Source organism: Nansenia antarctica, assembly GCF_963989245.1.
Source record: "Nansenia antarctica genome assembly, chromosome: 20".
In the NCBI taxonomy this organism is placed as follows: Eukaryota; Metazoa; Chordata; class Actinopteri; order Argentiniformes; family Microstomatidae; genus Nansenia; species Nansenia antarctica.
The window spans coordinates 17065361-17067860 of NC_137693.1; the positions used below are offsets into that span (position 1 = coordinate 17065361).

Below are 2500 nucleotides of genomic sequence, written 5' to 3' on the forward strand. Positions count from 1 at the left end.
AATCGGAAAAAAAATTCAAGGCGACACGAGTATTTGAATGTTTGTTTGTATCAATGTTTTGCTCAAGAATGGTGACTGTTAAAAACGCTGCTAGCGGCTAACGTTTCGTGCTAAGACGAAAGTATTGTAACGTCCCCACTTGGACAGTGGTTGAAATAATGACAGATAGCTTCTCTCATGTAATCTGTGCGTTTAATTGTAAACTATCTCATACACAACTTTCTTAGTTCACCCGAGCTCTCTCTCCCAACGGTCTCAATAACACACACAGCACCCGCCCCCCCCCCCCCCCGTGACCTCCACCAATCACAGGGGTGCATTGGCACACAACACAGTAACAGTGCGAACATGAACATGAACTCAAGCATTAATGAACATTAATGAACAGGGTTGCTACACTATGTTTACAAGCCAGGTATCACTTACCGGTAGCCTCTGGCAACAGTGAATCCAACCCACAGATTATGATTAAGTATTTAGTGATCGTTAAACTGTTGTATATTATATTGAGTGGTACTTTAAAACTTCCAAGTTGCCTGTTATGAAAAAAACGAAAAGCAGATATTGTTTTACATACACCCCTTTGATTCTGGGACTGGTTTCTGGTCTCACCAGCAGCGTCACTAGGCTACACTTTTAAAAAGGGTGCTATAATTGATTTGCCATTTGTAAGAGAAGATAAATAGAATAAAAACATGAAGGCACTAAAACTAGAAATCAGACAGTAACTCTTTTTTTTTTACAATGCTGAATGCTGCAGTTTAAATAGTTTTAACTTTAAACCAGTTGGTCACTGAGTACTGCAGAGTACTGTTTTTGTTGCTTGAATAAAGGCTGGCAGTCTTTAATAGCCAACTGTTGTTGTGGACTATATACTGGGGAAGTATTTGTTATTATTCAGGAGTAAAACAATAAATACAAATATCGGATTGATATCGGTATCGCAGATACCTGAAGCCCAGGTATCGGTATCGGTAGTGAAAAAATGGGATCGGGACATCGCTAGTATCACGGTTATCACGGTTATCACGGTTATCACAGTTATCACGCCGACACGTGAAAATTCAGTCCCGAACGACTCGTCGCTAAAAGGAAAAACAACACCAAGGGACTTCACGTTTCTTTTCTCTGAAGCTTTCAAACGTTCAGACGTTTGTTTTACAGCTTCATTATCGCACCTCGACCCCTGACCCAGGGAATATGGTTGGGAATTCTATTAGGAAAAAGAAAAAAAAAGACTTTGTTGCACAATCAAAATAATGAGCTATTTAAAGTGATAGCCTACAACATCCTCTACCATGGTTGAAATTGAGGACAGTGATAACTTACAGCAGTCAAGAGAGCAGTGATGATGATGATTAAGCTTGTAGCATAAATAAATGCTTAGGCTGTAACTTTTTGTTGAAAAGTTGATTTCAGTGTTTACAGTACAGAGCAGTGCTTAAAGAGATGTCAGTTGATTTCATTGTGTTTAAAGGAGTCTGACAGACTTTCATGCTTAAAGAGCAGTCATTTGATTTTGCATTTGTTTATTTTGTTTTGCACACAATCATTTGTTCGTTCATCTTTATTTATGAATAAATGTCGTTATCCATGTATCCCTTTTTCATCCATCCTGTGGGACGGGTCGTGACTCGCGAGCTCAGGGAGCACCAAACAGCATCCCTAGGTGCTCCTCTGAGCACTGGCCCCCAAAAAGTTATGTGCACCCCTGTATATAGCTATACGTTTTACAGTTTATAACACTGACTTGGTCCTCCAAAGCACTTTCATGATGACTAATTACGGTTGATGTCGACCATGAATATTAATGTTATATTACTCTTTTACAATTAAGCTCAGAAAGCAAGTGCCCACAGTGATGACATGGTCCATTCCCTTCCCTTAGCAGTGTTCATAGTAGCTGAGACTAGTGTGGTAAAACCATGACAGTATCACTGACACATCACTGTATCCTCAAACCCTTCCTCGTTATGACCACCTCGCACGGCTGCAGACCAAGGTGATGGACGAGATAGAGGTCCTGAGTCGGGAGGTGAAGCGGGACCAGCAGGACACCCTGAGAGACCTGCCCATCACCCCCGCTGCCCAACTCCTGGCAGGAGGTGGTGATGAAGGCGACCAAGAGGAGGAACTGGTAGGACGAGATAATAATAATAATAGTAATAACTTTTATTTGTATAGCACTTTTCCTGCAAACGTTGACGAGATAAGTCCTTTCACATTCATGGTAAATGGACCGCACTTATATAGCACCTTTTTCGCTGCTCCAAAGCGCTTTACAGCGGCCTCTCATTCACCCATTCACACACACTTTCACACACCAATGGCGGCAAGCTACCATGCAAGGCGCCGGCCCGCTCACTGGGAGCAATTTTGGGGTTCAGTGTCTTTCCCAAGGACACTTCGACATGTGGCCAGCCGGGGCTCGAACCGCCGATCTGCCAACCTTGTGATCATTAGACGGCGACTCAATAATGTCGTGTGAAGCTGTAGATAG

At 42.4% G+C, this 2500-nt stretch overlaps 1 protein-coding gene across 1 annotated transcript in view; it reads left to right on the forward strand.

Moving 5' to 3' along the window:
• LOC308174390 (sister chromatid cohesion protein PDS5 homolog B-like) overlaps positions 1-2500 on the forward strand; it is a gene marked incomplete at both ends in the record, with an annotated part of 28444 nt that overhangs the window by 21930 nt on the left and 4014 nt on the right. The window contains one exon of the mRNA XM_080549469.1: positions 1997-2137. Coding sequence (XP_080405595.1) covers positions 1997-2137 — 141 coding nt within the window. The remainder of the gene's footprint in view (positions 1-1996; positions 2138-2500) is intronic.